Source organism: Pelmatolapia mariae, linkage group LG6 (assembly GCF_036321145.2).
Source record: "Pelmatolapia mariae isolate MD_Pm_ZW linkage group LG6, Pm_UMD_F_2, whole genome shotgun sequence".
NCBI classification, from domain to species: Eukaryota; Metazoa; Chordata; class Actinopteri; order Cichliformes; family Cichlidae; genus Pelmatolapia; species Pelmatolapia mariae.
This window is the reverse complement of record NC_086232.1, coordinates 16,279,399-16,297,306: the sequence shown is the minus strand read 5'-3', so window position 1 is coordinate 16,297,306 and position 17,908 is coordinate 16,279,399. Positions and strand designations below refer to the sequence as shown.

General features: G+C 41.1%; 2 protein-coding genes across 3 annotated transcripts; both read left to right on the top strand.

Annotated features, from left to right (window-relative positions):
* The first annotated feature begins 626 nt into the window (after positions 1-626).
* sfrp2 (secreted frizzled-related protein 2) lies at positions 627-2,026 on the top strand. Its single transcript, XM_063475190.1, has 3 exons — positions 627-1,192; positions 1,434-1,514; positions 1,718-2,026. Exons 1-3 carry the CDS (start codon positions 691-693, stop codon positions 2,020-2,022), a joined length of 888 nt encoding a protein of 295 aa, XP_063331260.1. The 5' UTR covers positions 627-690; the 3' UTR covers positions 2,023-2,026.
* Positions 2,027-9,117: 7,091 nt separating this feature from the next.
* tnip2 (TNFAIP3 interacting protein 2) lies at positions 9,118-12,397 on the top strand. 2 transcript variants are annotated; one of them, XM_063475189.1, is made up of 6 exons: positions 9,118-9,698; positions 9,957-10,259; positions 10,391-10,480; positions 10,663-10,926; positions 11,052-11,168; positions 11,298-12,397. In XM_063475189.1, exons 1-6 carry the CDS (start codon positions 9,378-9,380, stop codon positions 11,589-11,591), a joined length of 1,389 nt encoding a protein of 462 aa, XP_063331259.1. In that variant the 5' UTR covers positions 9,118-9,377; the 3' UTR covers positions 11,592-12,397. The 2 variants fall into 2 exon arrangements, with proteins under 2 accessions (XP_063331259.1, XP_063331258.1); XM_063475188.1 differs by having other exon boundaries at positions 11,295-12,397.
* Positions 12,398-17,908: the final 5,511 nt, after the last annotated feature.

Below are 17,908 nucleotides of genomic sequence, written 5' to 3'. Positions count from 1 at the left end.
CTCATGGGGGTCTGCGAGTGGACATGAGCCAGAGCTGCAGTGCCGGAGGAGGCAGATTTGGTTTCACCCCTGGGTGTGCTTTGTGCAGGTCTGCTTCTCACACCAGGGCAAACAATATTTCACCATGTGGTATGGAACCTGCAGACCTGCCCGGAGGATTTCACCACTCCTAATGATGGAAAATTAACGCTCCAGTGAACTGAGCTAAATGTCCCTACTGACATTTCTAAACTATTTGCAAAAAAAAAGAAAAAGAAAAGAAAACGGGGGATCACTCAGGATATATGTCTGTTGATTTGGGCGTAATGAGGGGAACCTGTCAGACACATTTGTTTTAATTTCCATGGAGAGCCAGAGATTAACTCGGGGGAGGGAAGCTGTCAAGAAAGCGACTGGTGATAAAATACTACGAGCCATAATTAGAAATCAAAAATGCCTCTATGCCCCAAAGGAGTAAGAATTTCGGTGGGGGGGGGTCTTTGACTGAGAAGACAAATTTGTCCACATGGTTCACCTGATAGGAGGAAACCAAATGTGCTGAATGAAGAAGAGGTCTTTGCGCATATTATACAGACTCCTCCCAGACATGCCGGGAAGAAAACCTCCTGTCACAGTAGAAGCCTGCCACTGACAGAAGCTCCATCCACTGATGCTCAACAAAGCCTGAAACTTTCACATACACCAGACAGCATGAGAGCTTTGACTCCGACCGTGGCGGTGCTGTGGGTGATAACAATGCCCTGCCTGCAAGCAATCCACGGACTGTATAACTTCGGCCAGCATGAACTATACTACAAGAAGAACAACTGCAAGGCAATCCCTGCAAATCTCCTGCTTTGCCACGATATAGAGTACACGGAGATGCGCCTCCCGAACCTGCTCGGACACGAAACCATGAACGAAGTTCTGCAGCAAGCGTCGTCTTGGATCCCGCTGGTCCAGAAACAGTGTCACCCGGACACGAGAAAGTTCCTCTGCTCTCTTTTCGCTCCGGTCTGTCTGGACGATTTGGACGAGCCCATACAGCCGTGCAGGTCTCTCTGTGAAAACGTCAAGCGCGGCTGCGCGCCCGTGATGTCCGCCTTTGGCTTTCCGTGGCCAAAGATGCTGGACTGCGAGCGCTTCCCACTCGACAATGACCTGTGCATACCGCCTGCAAGCATCGACAGCTTTGCGCCAGCCACCAAAGAGGGTAACCAGGCGCAAACATTCTGCATGAATCCCAAATTCACTTTGAGGCACACTGGCTCAAAATTCACAAATATTTGCAGCTTTGTAAAAATTTAAAAAAAAAATTAAAAAAAATTTAAAAATCCACGCGTGGACAGGGTGTTTTTGTGTTCTAGTCAGGTATATTTAGTAAATGCACAAATCATTTTGAATTGAATTGAAGCAGATTATTAAATATTTGCCTCATTTGATTCCCGTTTCAGCGCCCAGGGTGTGTGATGCTTGCAAGGAAACGGATGAAAATGACAACGAAATTGTTGAGAACCTCTGCAAAAATGACTTTGGTAAGTCTCCCCAACCCATGCATCAGAGCATTAGTACATCAAGGTCAGCATAGCTTAGGGGCCCCTGAGAGCTCGCCGAGTTGTCTCAAACAGTTAAGGCAGCATGAAGAGGAGAATCACCCCTGCATGGATTTCCCACGTCTTTCATAAGTGAGCATTTCCTTCATCTCTCGCTTTCTTTCTTCGTTCTGCATGCACTAAAGCTCTGAAAATCAAAGTGAAGGAGATCGCCTACATCAACGGTGACACCAAAATAGTGCCGGACACGAAGAGCAAGGCAATCTACATGGTGAACGGCGTGACGGAGCGAGACCTCAGGAAGACGGCGCTGTGGCTGAAGGACGGGCTGCAGTGTATCTGCGAGGAGATGGACGACATCAACGCCGCATACCTGGTCATGGGCCAGAAGATGGATGGCCATCTGGTCATCACCTCGCTGAAGCGCTGGCAGAAGGGACAGCGCGAGTTTAAAAGGATTTCACGCAGCGTCCGCAAGTTACAGTGCTAGGGAAGAGGGGGAGGAAGAGGTGGGGTGGGGTGGGTACCTGCATGTTAAGGTTGAAGGTCAAGTTTTGTTGAGGGAGTCCTTCTTTTGTGGTCGCAGTTCTGTTTTTTCTGCTCTAGAGCGCAGCAAAGACGTTTGCCTGGCCCCAGAGGACGCACAGCTTCCTGTTTCTCTCATTGGTTTATCATTGAATACAGATAATGTTTAAAAAGAAGAAGAAGAAGTTGAAATGGGGTATAAAGTAAAGATAAAACACACTTGAATAAACCAAAAATCTTTTATTTGACTCTAAAACTATAACTGTGATTTTTATTGTGAAAATCAGACTTCCAGACAGACTTCCATTCAGTTTGTACGCACCGGTAACATTAGTGCCCCCTATCGGCCATTTTCAAACTGTGCGTCCTTCCCCAGCGAATGGTCTTTGCTGCGGCCCCATCAGTTGCAGTTAATTGCGCTCAGCTGCTGTCCAAGGTCCAGAGGAATCACAAATTACACGGAGAGAGTGAAAACTAGCAAAGCTTTGAGTCCAGGATTTAAAAATGACTGACTCTACTAATCACTGGCAGATGTGGCATCCTGGTAAAGCTCAAAGAGTAAGTGAGTTCGTCAGACTTTCAGGACGTTTTTCTCATCTTTTCCAGGAGATCAAATCAGGTGTTAAATCTTTTAACATTTTTTTTTAGCCGTCATTTCTATAAAAACCCATTTAAAATCAACAACAACATGCAGACCTGGACAGCTTTGAGATCAGCAGTAACACATCTGGTGATGTACTGCTTGGATTAAGTTAACGAAGTATTCTCATCTTATAGAAAGTCACTTCTGCCTCAGACGCTAACGCGGATTCATTTTACACAGTGCCCAGCGATTAAAGCTGTGATCCAGGGGTGCTTAGCGCGACATTCAAATATTTGTGGTTTTGTATTCCTACCATTTCCTCAAATGAGAGATAGCTGGCTATATTCTCTTCCCGTTCAGTATTTTAATAATTCTTGGTAAACGTTTTGTACTTGAGCAACTCCATAATTTTCTACCACCATATGATAAAAATATTTTTTTACTCCTAGACTTTCATGTGTCATGTAAACGTTCAACTTTGCATCTTCATTCTGAGTGACGCAAACTGCTTCTTGGTATTGATGATTGGACGGTGTTGAGCAGGTAGCTTGGTAAATGCAAGTAACTGTGTGTTTGTGTGTGTGCTTGAAATATAAGTCATTTTGGATGTATTACAGTGTAAATATCAAATACTGTCATTTATTCTTGTGTAAAGTTTGCAGTAATTAAAAGATACAAAGTTAATATTTGAAATGAGCTGGTCCATTGCTGTACACAGGAGAGAGGTCGTTTTCCAACTGAGTGTCTTTAAAATCATCTTGATCCCACAGCTATAAGATAGAGAAACATACTGATTTAACACTGCCATCTAGTGGAATTCACTGTTAAAAATCTGATCATAGATCACTGGATATGCACTCACCGGCCACTTTGTTAGGTACACCTGTTCAAAGTCTCCTCTATGCAAACATCTCATCAGCCAATCACGTGGTAGCAAGTTAGCGCATTTAGGCACGTAGGCATGGTCAAGATGACCTGGTGAAGTTCAAACCAAGCATCAGAATGAGGAAGAAAGGTGATTTAAGCATGTTTGAACGTGGCATTTGTGAATATTTCGGAAGCTGCTGATCTGCTGGGATTTTCCAAAACAGCCATCACTGGGGTTTACAGAGATGGTCCAAAAAAGAGGAAATGTCCAGCGAGGGGCAGCAAAAATAATAGCAACTTGTTAGAACTAAAGTACACAGAAGAACATCTCTGAATGCACAACATATCAAATGTACACCTGTGGTGGGCTGCATCAGCAGAAGTGGGAACCACTGCTGTCAACTAAAAACAGGAAACTGAGACTACAATTTGACCAGGCTCACCAAAACTGGCAACAGAAGACTGGAAAAACATCGCCTGGTATGACGAGTTTCAATTTCTGTTGCAACATTCGGCTGATAGGATCCAGATTTAGCATAAACATAATGAAAGCATGAAAACAATGGTTCAGGCTGCTGCTTGTGTAATGGTGGTGGTGGTGTGGGTGTGCATTTTCTTGGCACACTTTGGGCCACAGCCTACTTAAGTATCTTTTGATGGCTGCTCCCAGCAGAATAACTATGCCATATACCATGTTATATTCTCACACTGTACACTGTACTCAAATGGTCTCCAGGGTCACCGGATCATAGTCTCAGTGTGCAGCCGACAAATCTGCAGCAATGCTATCACGTCAATATGGACCGATATCTCTAAGGAATGTTTCCAGCACCTTGTTGAAGAATTAAAGCATTTCCAACCAGGTACTAGCAAGCTGTACCTAATACAGTGACCAGCAAGAGAAATTAGGCCAGTTTGTATTTTAGCATTTAAATAATAAAAAAGGGGAGGGGGGGCGGGGGAGAGAGAACAACAGACACTAGTAATGTTCATTATTTTTGATTTTCTCTTTAATCTTTGATTGATACCTCAATCTAAAGGCTTCTTACATTCATTATGAAAATATTAATATTTTCACTTGAGGAACTATTTTCTCTTATGTCCCGGCTCATAAATTAAAGAAAGAGAAAGGACAAACACCCTCTAGATCAGGGGTGGGCAGTTTATCTAATATTGAGCAGAACTAAGTTCACCTTATCGTCCCCAGTTCTCATGTGGCCACTTGGGAAACCTAATTCCCCACTCCTGACCAACAGTGTGGTCTAGCCCTTGATCTCAGAGATCTAAAAGAGAAAAAGGAAAGGGGAAACTGGAAAATAAGTGTTCTTTCCAAATTTTTCCAATCACCAAATGAAGCAACAGGTGACCTAACAAATTCCTGAGCCGACACAGGAAAAGCCCCAGCACATGATACCTCACCAAAGGTCTATACTGAACACCGAAAATAATAACCCAAGACCCATGAAAAGGTCAACATAAAAGCCACAAACCAAGTTACTACCACACATCAAACAAACATAGCAACATATAACAGTAGGCAATAGGAATCTGTTGCCACCACAACGCAAACTGTCACATAAAGCGTGGTCCTAAACCGCAAAAGGGTTCTCAAAGTAAAGTAAACACACAAATGTCCAAGTACAAATGGAGACCCACACCCACACACATGATCACAAATAGCGTGGTCGATACCACAGAAAGTTATTTCATTCGCCTAGTGAGCAGCAGCCACAAGTGACCTACCAAAAGTGGGCCAACGCTAAAGGTCACAACGGAAAAAGACTCACTTCATCTTTAAATAGCAACCAATAAATGCTGAAACACACTCTTGGAAGTTCATCGAATGCTGTAACAAAAATAAAATATACTATATATTTTTATTATGATGGTGGATTATGGTAGTCCATCGCAAATACACAGCTTTCCTGCACTAAGCAGAAGTCCATCCATCAGTGGTCATATAAGACCAACAAAGCCTGAAGACCTCTGTTTTAGGTTATCAGGCAACAGCCAACCATCATATCCAATGACGACAACCTACTTTTTAATGATTTCGTTGAACTTTTCTTTTTTCAAGGTCGAAGGATTGTACAGCATGCATCTTTAATGGTTTTTAAAAAACAAGAACTGGGTGCACAAGTTTGAATTGATTTTGATTTTCTTTAATCCACAGGCAAAAAATTATACATGGACTCACTTAAATCTCTTAATAACTGGTGCTGAAGGTTCTACAGTGTTTTTAACTTGACTAGGCCAAGGCCTATTAACTTCTCATTAGTGATCATACATGATTAATAACCGCTGACAGTTTCCTTTTACCAGCATACAGCATAGAAAGGATTTGTTTGTTGGCACTAATTGGATTGACTCAGAACAATGGGAAAGTCCAAGAAACTCAATGAAGATCTAAGAAGTAAGAATGCAAGTTTGGAAGATCTCTTGGAGCCATTTCTACCCAACTGCAAATTCCAAGAGCACCAGTTCAAACAGTTGTACACAAGTACAAATTATGTTTATGTGTCACCACTTTGCCAAGGTCTGGAAGAAGGCTATCACTCTTAGATGAAAGGAAATTGGTTGCGATATTCAAGAACAACCCAGGAACCACCAAGCCTGCCGTGAACTGGAAACACCAGTTGGAATACCAGCATTTACAGAGTTTTACATCATTGTGGACTGAGAGGGTGCCAACCAAGAAAGAAGCCCCTGCTCCAAAATCAGATCCTTCAAGCTCGAGTGCAATTTGCAGCTGCCCACTTGGACGAGCCAAATACTTTGTGGAGAAAGGTTTTATGGCCAGATGAGACAAAGATTGAGCTATTTGGACACACTGATAAGAGGAGGTTTGGAGGAGTAAAGGTGAGGCTTTCAAATCTAAGAATACTGTACCAACTGTCAGGTATGGTGGGGTAGCATCATGCTTTGTGGCTGTTTTGCTGCCAGTGGTACTGGTACATTGCACAAAGTGGATGGAATAATGAAAGAGGAAGACTATCTCCAAATCTACATCTTTCCCTCAAATCAAGAGCTAGATGGTTGAAACTTGGGTCTAAGTTTCGGACTACGGTCCCAAACACACATCAAAAATGGATTTTGAATGGATAAAGCAGGATAACATTAAGCTTCTGACTTCAACTCTATTGAAAATTTGTGGACTTTACTTAAAAGCCAGGTTTGTGCCGGGAAACCAACCAATTTAGATAAACTCTGGCAATTCTGCCAAGAAGAGCAGTCAAATATCCAACCAGAATTATGCCAGAAAGTTGTTGATGGCTGCCCAAAGCACCGAGGTGTAACTTACTAAGGGACATTTAAGTTGGTGTATATGTATGTATTTGAGCCTATATGTCTAATTGTTAACCTGTGTGGATTACAGAAAATCCTAAATAAATTCAAACTTATACTTTCAATTTGTGTTTTTTAAGTCATTGAAATGTATGCTGTACAATCATTCCACCCTGGAAAAGAACAGTTTAGAGAAAGTCCAAAATTGCCACAATATTCATGCCGACAATGAATCTTTGTCAGTGCTGCACCCGGCTTGAGGAAGCTTTAAGCACTAACCTTGGAAAGAGGCACCAGACCACAGATATATTTAACTACTGAACTTTAAAGTGTTATCATGTAAGTGTTATGGGGGCATAACACTTACATGATCATTATAACTGTTGGTGCTTCATTTTCCATGGACTTACTGTTTCAGCATTGCAACAAGTACTTAAGAAGGCCTTTTTTTCATAGCGGAAACTCTGAAGTTTATATATTTCCATTCTACAAGTTACTGTACTACTTAACATGAATGGTGTTTAAGGTGTTTTGCCACCTGTTCACAAGGTGTCAACCGATGACTCTTTCAGGAAGTCCCAGACATTTTACGGTCACATGAGTTCTGAGACTTGCCAATCACATGAATGAAGGTGTGAATCATCAATAAGAAGGGGTGGTGTTGCTAGGATAAGACTGTAAAAGGACTTTAGAAGGCCATAGAGAACTGCAATGATTCAGGTCAGCATTAGGTTTTGTTTTATAGACAGAATCTTTTGTGGAATCAGTTAGTTTCCACCCTGACACTTCTTCCCACCTTCCTACAATTTTTACACACTTTACACCTCAATTCGTGCTATTGTAACAAGCGTCACATGACTGCCATGTGACATTAAAAGACATTAAGCTTCACACCTCTCATGTCGCTTGGTGTGACTGACCCAGAAATACCTGGGACTCCCCACCGGCCAATACAACTGATGAACACTCTTGGTCTTTAACTCGGTACTCCTACTGTCTAGACAGTAGTTTCATTTTGACCCGATAATGCTTAGTACACTCTTCTTGTAGTCCAGCGATGAACCTAAATGGAGCACGGTTTTGATAATGTAGTAAGTGTGACCTATATATGCTAGTTACTGTGCATTTTGTTTAAAGTGTCTGAGAAAAAGGTTACACACGTAAACTTGGAACAGTTTCAGCTAAACGATTACACACACTGTACTCTATTGGGTGTATTTATTTATTTATTACCTCCACATAAACATCTAGGTTCTTGGGACCCGTATTAAGACCATACATCCAAAGCACACATTCACTGCTAAAAGCACATCAGTCCATGATTCTACAGTATGTGTTACATCTGTATTTTATACAAAATTGCATAAATATAAAGCCAGCTACAAACTGCAACAACAAGTATAATGAATTAATTTGGAATCAGTGGTGTTCTTTGTCATCCATGTGTAATTACGTTTTTGTAGTGAACCCTTTTTTTACGTAGCACTTAAAAAAGAGAAAATACATAAGAAAAGTAAATCATGATCCATTTATTCACGAGTATTCCCATTTTGCAGTACCAAGAGGTCACCATGAACTGGAGCTGCTTCCAGTACAGCTTGGGTAAATTCTTGATTTGCTACCGTAAGAGACATTGTGTCACTTCCCAAAATTTCAGAACAAAAACCAAACAAACACACACAAAAACGGGATGACAATGTTCAGTCATAGACCGCTGCATCCTAAAATCAGCCATTAATACGGCACCGGTGTGGTCCTTAATGCGTAATTCTTTGAATGACAATGCATTGCGGTGCATTTAAAGCTGTGGGAAAAATTAAAGCCTGACAAAAATGAGTGGCGCGCATGGGGAATTTGTTATGACACTACGAGTAAATGCCCTAATGTGACTTTTAGGGGACTGAATGTGTAAAAACCCGGTAAACTACCGCTGGGAAATTAGCGTTTTTCATTTAGTATAATCTGATATTCCTTTCAATATAATAGTTTATACTTTCTGTAGAAACCTACAGCAAGCAGCATTTGGGTTGTATAAAATAAAGTTGACTAAAGCGCAAGCCATTCCCTTTTCCCCCTTCTAAACCAAAGCTATGCATCCTTATAATAATGGTGGCACTAATAACACCGGTAAACATTTTTTTTTTTTTTTACATAACTTAATTTTTGTTCGCTCTAACTAGGAGTTGTAGATTTTCCGACGTAAATGAAAGCAGCAATCGTCTCTCTTTTTTCAGCCTTTAAGAGACCTAGCTTAAACTTTTAGCTACATTTAAAATATGTGTTTCTTTGTTTACCAAGTTGTGCCAAGACGCTATAAAATGTTTTTTTTTCTACCTGTGGATATCTACAGTGAACCTTTTTGAACACAAGCATGGCTCCTTTTTGACGAAGCTCAAAAAACTCCGCGGGGAAGTTCCCTAGGAAATCCCCGAAGACGGTTCGGGGGATATTATTCTCTGATGAGCCAAATTTTGAGACAATTGACGACGTTGGTCTTTTTCTAAAGACACGGGGCTCGAGGCAGAGGCGTCAAATGCTGGATTTTTAAGAGACTGGTGCGTCTGTCAAAGTCTACAAAACCCGCAATGGATAACGTCAGTATAAACAACACGGATAACGACGTGCTCAGAGACAAAATGCGGAGTTACAGCGTGCTTAATACTCTGTATCATGAGACGCGGCAGGAAATAGACCTTCTGAACAGACAGATCTCTGTAAAGGACGGTGTTATTGCAGATTTAAAAGCCAGGCTGGGGAGACACGAGAGGCTCTACATGACGGTGGGAGATAAGGAGTCTGTGCTCATCAGTCCGTCCAACTCTTTGGTGGAGAGTTTACTCAATGAAATATGCAAACTAAAACAGAAGAAGAACGAAGGGGACTTGAAGGCAGCCCGACAAGCTGAGGTAAAAACATGCTGAAGATTGTGCACAGTCGATGTTTCTCCCTACAGCTCTAATCAGTGATTTATAACCATATATAGATTTTTTTTTTTATATCAGTTTGTTACCCTGAACTGTAAGCTGCTGTCTACTGTGACACGTTCATTTTACAGTCTCTACTGGAGAAGTGTTCAGGGAACAAAACATAGAGCATATCTGACATATCAGTTGCAAGCTGTTGTTGCCATGCCATGCCATGAATCTGTCATCATTGTTCCTCAGGAGATCCAGAGGCTAAACACTCAGCTCAGGGAGAAAGAGCTGGAGCTGGAGACCATCAGATGTCAGCCGGACCACGAGAAGGACCGGGAAATCCAAAGGCTACGGGTAACCTTGCAGGAGAGGGAGCAGGCCGAGGCCACCAGAAGTGTCCTCTGTACCTCCCTGGCCGAGGAGGCCGACCAGCTGCGCGGGCAGCTCGGTGCAACTGTTAAGGTGTGCCAGGAGCTGATGGCGAGACTGGAGAAAGACAAAAGGGGAGGAGGAGAAGTGGAAGATGTGGCCCTTATGCAAAAGAATGCAGAGGTGTGTAAATGCTTTTAGAAGTCACCAGTTGCTTTTGTAATTTCTTTTTAAATAGCTTTATAATACAGCTATTTTTTTTTTTTCAACTTTTCAGGGTCCTGTTGTAACCTCTGCTTTCTAATCTTTTACAGGTGCCAGAGTCCTCTGAGATGGGTAGTCTTAATGCCCAAATCCGTCAGCTTCAGGAGGAGAATCAACAGCTAAAGCAGCGTGTGGCATACGTGAGTCTCATTAGTGTTATCTGAAATCAGTCAGGAAAAAAAATAGATATGTGATCTAATTATGTCCTTAAGGAAACACATTTCAATTACTTTTGCACACAATATTAACACTCCAGTGGTGGAATATGAAACATGGTGCATGATCGAAGGTGTGACGTTTTGTTTTTTAAATTTCCTTTTAGGTACAAAGCCTGAATACTCAGTGGCAGAAGTATGACTCCAGCAGGGAGGACTATATAAGAGGTTTATGTCAGAGGCTGAAGGACAGCACCGGGCAGGGCTTGATGCCTGCGATGGGCTCCACCAACACTGGATTGCTTCATCAGGAGATTTCCAGGCTCAACGGCTTACTGGAGGAGAAAATGAGGGAGTGTGCACGGCTTGCTAGAGAAATGGATGACATCAGAAGACAAGACAAGGAGCAAATTCAGACACTTGAGCAACAGGTTGGTGCGATTTCATGCCTGGTGATTGGCTGAGTTCTGTTAAGCGCGGTTATAGTGTCAAATAACTAAATATGAAACTAAATGTGAAAGATAATTTAAAAAAAATTTTTTTTTTGCTTCCTAAGGTTCTTATCTACACCGATGACTTTAAGTCAGAGCGTGCAGACAGGGAGCGAGCGCAGGGCCAGATTGATGCCCTGAAGGAGCAGGTTTCTCAGCTAAAACAGCAGCTGCACAAACAGGTGAGACAACAGCCCTGCACTTAGGTGCATGAGTGCCTCAGCAGAAGCACGGACTTCCTTTTACTTGTTACCACCGTCCAGTACGTGTAGCTTGTGCTGACAGTGTACGTGCCTCCCTGTCTTCAGCAGGGAGCTAGCAGAGTGAGCAGAGACGTGGTTCCCTTGTGTCACGTGCACATAGGACACAGGATCTCCTCAAAGCGAAGTAAGGACACGTCAGAACCTCTGTTGAGGACCACTGCTGAGAGGCGGCAGCAGCCGCAGCAGCACCAGCAACCTGCAGCCGCGGCGGCAACCCCAAACTCTGCCTGGAACGAACACCCAGGCATGTCAGAGTTGCAGTGCCCGCAATGCCTCGCCACGTTCAGCGACACAAAAGCTGCAGAGTACCTGAACCACTGCTTAGAGTGTGCCCGAGTGTAAATGGAAGAACACTGATTTGGAAATAACAGTCATTTCTTACTGACAGTAACTGAACACTGAAGACCAGCACTACACTGCAGAAAATACCCCGAGTGGAGATTCCAATTCTGAGAAGCTTGACTACAAATCAAACAACTGACTTACCTTTTTTTCTTTTCTTTTTTTTGTACATAGAGAAACAAATCTGTACAATTGGCATATATATATAGTTTTTTATTTTTTTTTTATTTTTTATCCAATGTCAGGTTCTAAGAGTACTCCTGTGGCATTGCGGGAGATTATTGTGGTGGGGAAGAGAATTACTGATGCAATATATATGGAATATAATATACCTCAGTGTCAAATTACAAACCTGTTGCACTTTTTTGACATTTAGTTTAAAACTTAATCGTGGAGTCGTACGATGAAAGAGATTCACGATGCATAAGCTTCTTATTTTGCATCTAGATGATAATGTGGTGCTATTGAACTTGACATGTTTCTATTTGTAAAGTATATATTCTTAATAACAGATTTACAACTATGTAACTATTCATATTTATTCTTATTGTTTAAATGGCAAATCATTTTATTGCAATATTTGGTTGCCTTCCCCCACCCCACCAAAGCCATTAAATATATATATTTTTGGTAAAAGTTTGGGATAAAAAAACAACAACAAAAAAACATGGCTGAACCAGAAACAGATGTTGGAGATCAAATTTTGATCGACTTGTGTAAAGATTGCATCTCAACTGGCAGTATGCTTATTTGTGGAGATGTGTTGTTTCTGTGGCGGCAGTACCTTATTTTGTAATAAAAGACAGTTTACCCACACACGTTATCTTATGGTGATTTATAGAGGGGGTGGTATTTTTAATTCTCGTGATAGACAGCACCCAAGATCCTAGCCGCTAAACCACGAAAATGCTGGCACTTCTTAATCTGTGTGCATGTCTTTTTAGCATGTCACGTGTGTTTTTTATATGTGTGTGTGTGTGCGTGCCTGGTGGAAAACCCCTTCCCAGTGTTGCCTGAATGGGCACGCTGTACTGTGACAGCCAGATTCCCAGCTGTTATGTAGCTGAAGCAAACACTACAGGGGTACTGAGAGCAGCAAGCAGATACAAGGGCTCAAGTTACATCCAAACCCTCAGCAAATGCCTGCATATCAGTCAGTGTCTGAAAGATCGTGCATTCAGTCACGGTGAAGTATCAGTTTGACACACACGGGCCAACTGTGCTGTTTGGTGAATCACTTGTCATGGGTTTGGTGAAGTAAGTGCAGGAAGCTGGACATCCCCTGTTTTTAAAAAGGAAGTGAACAGACGCAGTCAAACAGCTGCGGTACTTTTGTGTGAGCGAAAACGTACCTACCTTTGCTGCAGTGTGTTTTTTGTTCAGGCTATGGGCACATTTTAGGACTGGATTAGAGCCTTTGAAAGAAAACATGTTTTTCTAAGGTCTTTTAACGTAAATCTGTCAACAACGAAGCAACTTCTTTCTCAATTCGGTACTCTCAGGCGGGGTTTGCCCTTTTTGTTGGCTTCTTTAGCAAGCTACTTTTGTGCAACTTTCAACTACTGTTTCTCACTCGCAATAACTGGACATTTTTAGGATAGTAAAAGTCCCATAGTCTTACCTCAGACATTTGTCAGTGATTTTTCTAACACCACAACTTATTTACTCATTTATGTTGTGCTTTTCATCCACTGTTAACTGGTTTTATCTTTATTATTTTTAAGGCCATTCTCCCTTTAAGCTAATCTTCTAGTTGGCTGTCCCTGACAATCGAAAGGGTCAACTAAATCTGTGTCCACTTGGGATGATCATATTAAGACATTAGGATGTCATATTGCCAGCCAAGAGTAGAAGAAACTGTAGCAAATTGAGTATTTAGAGCAGTCTAAAGCCTGAGCTTTTAGCTCTTTGGAATTACTTTGAAACTCTGGCCACATTAACCCGTTGGGGTGTACATCATCATTGGTCATAACCTTAATTCTCCCCTAACCTTAGATTCTGGAGGAGGCAAAAAAAATGTCTGTCAGTTAGGATGATTATTTTCTCTGCTACACGATGGCCAAGGCTCTGGAAAACAGGTTAATAAAAGCAAAAGGGAGATATTTTGATTTCCTAGTGCTAGGGTTGCCTCATCCATCGAGTGGACAGTTGACAGAAGAGGAGGGTAAGGGTTAGAATCCGGGTCAGGGTTGGGGTAGCCATTGATCACTTGGACTTAAGAGGGTTAGTATGACCACTTGACCTTTCCTTGTCCACCACTGTAACAAAGACAGAGGAAAAGCACAATATTTCCTGTATACCAATAAAATTACAAACTTTTTTTTTATCTCAATACATTTTTGCTTCTGTTTTTTGTTTTTTTTTTAATTCTTGCATGTCAACACATATTGATATGGTCATATTCAATGTCAGTACAGTGAATATGACACAAACACAAACGTATGTATGACCTAATAATCCAAGACTTAATTTGTAGGGAGTTTATGGGTCATTTGTGATCATTAGACAGAACCAGGCTAGGCTTGGTTTCAGTCTTCGCATTGAAGTTTGTGGCAGACGTTCTAGCAACAATAGAAATAAGGTTACTGTGGTTACGGAAAAAACTTTAAGTAAAAAGCAGTGAAACTGACTACTACTGTAAACAAATTAACGCTTCAAAGTGGGTACAGCACCCAAGTCCCCAAGGTTTTGAAAAGCTACCAGACGGCATCACATGTTTCCTTACTCATCAGCTAACTGGGGGAGATACTGGTGACTGTATCAGTTTCCAACACATTTACACACATTTTCATTTACATAACACTCTATCTTGACTCCAGTTTAGAAGCCCACGGAATAACTGGTTCCAATTTTGGCTTTGAAGGGTAACTTTAGTATCTCGCCTATAAGGCAACCACAGGAAGACTGGTAGAAATACACACAGGACAAAAAAAGACCACGAGCTGCCATCTGGGGATTCTCCCCCCGCCACCAAACACCTACACATTTTCAACAGGGTCTATAAGTGACTGAATTATCACACACACACGAGGCTCTACACACCAATCTGAGAGTGGAAAAAAATAAGTCACACGTCCCCACCTGAATGTCTGGGAACTTTTTCTAAGAAATAAAGAATAAAAAAGAAAGGTTACAGTGGTAGACCAGTTCCTGTTGGAAACATGTTTCAAAGCATCAGGATGTAATGACTGACGTAGCTTTCACAGCTACTTGAACAGAGACGGAGAACTTCAACCTGACTTCAGTCTGACACTTATCCAAGCAAATACAGAATAGATGTTTACAACCTTTAATCTTCTGTGTATCCTAAAAGAATGGGAATTTCCCGCCATCGCGAGGGAATTCCCGAAGAGCACATACGTTTAGTTGAAATGGAACACAGTAGACTTGGGAAAATCATTTTAATTTAACATTTATAGGCTTAGATCACTGGTATTAGTGCCTACTTCTTCTTCTTTTTTAGGATCCCTGGTGAGGAAGTCCAAGGTTTCAGCCATCAAAAGCGACTGTGTGGCAGACTGTGAAGCCAGTAAGGAAGAGGGGATTCCCTCCTTAGAAATGTATGTGATCCCGAAGTGCTCCAGGCACTTAACAATGAAAAGCCCAGCTTTCTGATTACAAGCTTTGAGGCGGATCTGATGCCTTTAATAACCCACTGACGCTCACCCCTGTCATTGTCAGACTGATCTGCATACACAGTTTTGTTTACCTTTATTCATCAAGTCAGCTTCAACAACAAAAGTCTATTTTTTTAAGAGACATCATAAAGCAAGTAAGTAATTTTTACCTGCATGTGTGATTTTTTTTATTTTTCTATTAATTGCATAAACATGTTGACGAAAGCGGCCTTTATCTCTGCATTTATCAAAACACACACTGCACCATTTTCTCATAATATTTAGATCACGGCCTACATTTGCACCTCGTATTTTTCTAGGTGTTTTTGCCCTCTGAACATTTGCGTACTTTTGCACAGCATTTACATAATGTGGTAGATCCGATCTTACATCACTGGTGACTGAGAGCGAGGCCACGCTATAAACAGCCAGACAGTCATTCATAACTGAAATATTTTTGAGTCATATCTGCTGGTGCTCACTAACCAGTCTTTTTTGCTTATGTATGAAGTGCATCTACCCTGCTGCTCTCATTCACAACAGCTCGTACTGAAATTCCTTTGTTTTAAGAAGCAGTCACTCATGGGAAAGTTAAGAGGAAGCAGTCATGGTGATGACCACAAATGCACCTCACTTCCTCTTCCACATTATCCATTTGGTCCTAAATATAACCTGTGAATGTACTGTACGACCAGCGTTTACCATCACCGCTTGAAAATCCATCCCAGTTTACTTTATCGGTAAGAATGGGAATAAAATAAATGTTACTGAAACTCATGGTCAGTTCCTGAAATTCACTGAGGCCATTTGAAAGAAGTAAAGGCTTAGTTACAATTAATGTCCAAGTTGGTTCTTTTACAAAAATGTGTCTTTTTCATAACCCCCCCCCCCCCCCCCCCCCCCCAAATACGTGTGCTTGTCCTGTTCACTGAAAACTATGTATTAACTCATCTATTTCTAGATAAGCCACAGCATGACCTCATTTCATGCTCCCTTCACCCGGAGGGAATGTACTTGATTTCATAATTGCCTCAAATCAGCTCTACAATGAGCACATACGAAATTAAGTTACATGTAAATGTCCAAAGTAGCCCGGCGGCAGCTGTCTTTTTGTTTAATGTACCTCATAACTGAAACTAAACCTTGGGATCAACTTGACTCAGAGACAAAGCCCTGCGAGACTGACTATGACTGTAAGTTTGTGGATTTCCCAAAAGGAACTCATTTATGAGGGTGTGACTCACCCTGCAACTTTGAACATAGCCACAGATGGGCAGAAGGGCAACAATGGGTAAAATTCCTGGATTAGCAGAAGTACAACTGATTCGCAAATTCCGGATTTGTTAATGGTCATCTTGAGATTTCTAATTTACATTAGCTGTAAGAAATTTTCAGAAATGTCCCTAATTGTTGAGTGTGCTTATTAGAAAAAAGGAGTATCTGTTTTCATTGGTGTCAAATATAAAGCTACAGTTAGTCTTTTTTAAAACAAATTTAAATAAAAGTAATAAATAATGGGTTCATTTGTGGACTTTTCTTTCTAATGTCTAGTAAATTAAAGCCCTTCTCATAGCTGAAGGATAATTATAATGCTAACTCATGCAGTCAGTATGGCAGCTAAATTGCTAATGCTACTCCACCTACCTGGTGACACAAGTCATGTTGTTAGCAAGCTGGTTTTCAAAGTTTGTGTGGCATGCCCCAACTTCAGAAGCCAAAAGGTCCGTGCCCACAGTTTTTATCTTTTATGTTTATTGTTAAATAAAAGTATAAGGGCCATGTGGAATTTTAGCTACCTAATGGTGACTACAGTAGCATAGCCAAAGTCCTGTTTATTCTCCATATATATATATATATATATATATATATATAGTTTCATTCAAGTTTTTTCTTCTGGTTGTCAACGTCACACAAATTTTGTGCTAGCACAAAATGAGCTTAGTAAAATAAATAAATAAAACCCGGGTTGAAAAATTAAGCTAATCCAAAAAGTGCTAAAACCTATAGTTTCTTGAATGGCCATTTGAGGTTTGCTCCAATAAAATAGTCATTATGTAAACATCAGAAGCACAGCCTGGTACAAAAACTGTTTGGGGCTAGTTATTGCTGCTTGAAAAGAGTTAGACTTGAGGAAAAGATGCTCAAGACTACCTTGACCGAGATGTCCGAGAAGTTAGAGAGATTGTTTTGTCCTTCCGAGCTGAAGTTTCAACTGCTTTAATCGTATTAATCAGAACTTCAAAGTTATAACTCACTTAAGGATACAGGTGCTTTTAAGTAAAATCTTCTTGGTTTGCTTAGTTGTAGCAGTAGACACAATAAGGGGGTGGTTTGTGTAATATCTTTGCTATGTGAGTTTGATTTTAAGTCTGTCAGCCAAAATTTGCAGCCAATTTATCGTCACAGTCCATTGTGTTTTCACCTTAAGCAAGGAAGCCGGAAATAGTGTTAACTGATTACCCGTATAGACCAAATATGGTCACAGCTGTGTTAAAGTTATTCTACAGATGTGTTTGAATATTTGTGAGAACGGTTGGAGTTACAGTCATGGTAGAAGTAAACCACGCCCTCCTTAAATTCTAATGTTTTATGTGTCAGGAAATAATCTAGTTCATAGCAGATAAATACAGCCTGAGATGAGCACATATTACACTGTGCAATTATATTGAATAGAAACTAAGCCGAAATGCAGAAGTAGCA